We start from the raw sequence: 1867 nt of genomic DNA on the forward strand, positions 1-1867 counted from the left end.
ATGTATGTGTGTTTGTGTGTCTGTGTTTGTCCCCCCACCATCGCTTGACAACCGATGCTGGTGTGTTTATGTCCTCGTAACTTAGCGGTTCGGCAGAAAGAGACCGATAGAATAAGTACTAGGCTTACAAAAAATAAGTCCTGGGGTCGATTTGCCCGACTAAAGGCAGTGCTCCAGCATGGCCGCAGTCAAATGACTGAAACAAGTAAAAGAGTATTCAGCCATGCAGTTTTGGGTTCAGTCTTACTGCAATGTACCTGGGGCAAGTGTCTTCTACTATATCCCTTAAGTTTAGTTTGGATAATTCTCCTTTGGGGTTTAAATTGGTTATAAAAATTGTAACAACTTCATCCTCTTGGATACATGATAAAGTTTTGAGACTTATTTTAGGAAAAACAACAGCAAAAATAAAAATAGCATCCTTGATGTTGGGAAATATGGTACCTTGAATTCATGTAAAACTTTGTAACGTTAATTTTTATCAATGTATCATGTCTTATTTGTGAGTTAACAACTCTTAAAGAATCGTTGACTCACAATTTACATTTTTTCCCTTTCTTCCATTTATATTTTAGTTTTAAAAATTTCCTTACATGTTTCCTTTTTTTTCATTTTCTTTTCCCCATTTTCTAACATTTTCCCTTCATTTTCTAACATTTTCCCTTCATTTTCTAAGCTGTCACAAAATCATCATTTATTTATTTTTGTATTTCCTGTACTTTTAGGTTTCTCTAGCAGCAAAGAAACAGTTACACATCCAGGTAGGCCTTTTCACACCAGTGACATTGCTTGCTGTCAGCATGGCTTCAGAAACTCAAGAAACTACACCAGCAGGTTAGATATACTTCTCTCATTTATCAAAAAGGAAATTTTATTGTTAATACATTATTTCATAGCTTGTCAGTATTATTCTTTCATCAACACTATCAGTAATATTAAGACATGAGCTGACAAGAGAGCCCCCACACGTTCACTCAACATGTTAGAAATAGCAACCAAATTCCTCTCAAACCACACTCTAGCTTCTTAAAAAATGGTGTATCTAGGACTACACTGGGTAGTGTAGTCCCAGATACTGTTGTCATTTTTGAGTGCAAGAAAAATATGACTTTTGTACCACTGACAATTAGGCATTTCTGTTTTGTATTTTCAGCCAGCAGTGAAATTTTAAACTTCAAAGAAATTTTTGAAAAAGCTGACCAACTTCACACAGCTTATGAAACTTGTAAATTATATGATCTTTTGAAACCATATCAGAATTGCGAAGATGATCAGTTGCTGTGGCGTCTATCTCGGGCGGCATATGACAAAGCAAAGAGAGAACACAACAAAGATGCACGGAAAACATTCATGTATGAGTCTTTTGGTTATGCTAAAAGAGCTCTTGCTCTAAATGACAAGAACTATGCATGTCACAAGGTAAATAAATATCATTTATTTGGAGATAGATTTAAGGGGCAGAAACAGTAGAATGCTAGACTGAATGTTTAACAGTATTCAGTTTTACAATTCTATATTTATAAAATCATCATCATCATCATCATCATCATCATTTAACGTCCGTTTTCCATGCTAGCATGGGTTGGACGATTTGACTGAGGACTGGTGAAACCGGATGGCAACACCAGGCTCCAATCTGATTTGGCAGAGTTTCTACAGCTGGATGCCCTTCCTAACGCCAACCACTCAGAGAGTGTAGTGGGTGCTTTTACGTGTCACCCGCACGAAGGCCAGTCAGGCGGTACTGGCAATGGCCACGCTCAAAATGGTGTATTTTATGTGCCACCCGCACAAGAGCCAGTCCAGAGGCACTGGCAACGATCTTGCTCGAAAATCCTACGAAGGCCAGTCAGGCGGTACTGGCAAG

At 38.0% G+C, this 1867-nt stretch overlaps 1 protein-coding gene across 5 annotated transcripts in view; it reads left to right on the plus strand.

The window, feature by feature from the left end:
* LOC106883369 (regulator of microtubule dynamics protein 1) overlaps positions 1 to 1867 on the plus strand; it is a 50636-nt gene that overhangs the window by 34497 nt on the left and 14272 nt on the right. For all 5 annotated transcript variants that reach the window (XM_052966988.1, XM_052966987.1, XM_052966989.1 and 2 more), the window contains exons 2-3: positions 726 to 834; positions 1154 to 1419. In XM_052966988.1, the coding sequence (XP_052822948.1) occupies positions 726 to 834; positions 1154 to 1419 (375 nt within the window). The remainder of the gene's footprint in view (positions 1 to 725; positions 835 to 1153; positions 1420 to 1867) is intronic.

This window comes from Octopus bimaculoides, chromosome 4 (genome assembly GCF_001194135.2).
Source record: "Octopus bimaculoides isolate UCB-OBI-ISO-001 chromosome 4, ASM119413v2, whole genome shotgun sequence".
NCBI lineage: Eukaryota > Metazoa > Mollusca > Cephalopoda > Octopoda > Octopodidae > Octopus > Octopus bimaculoides.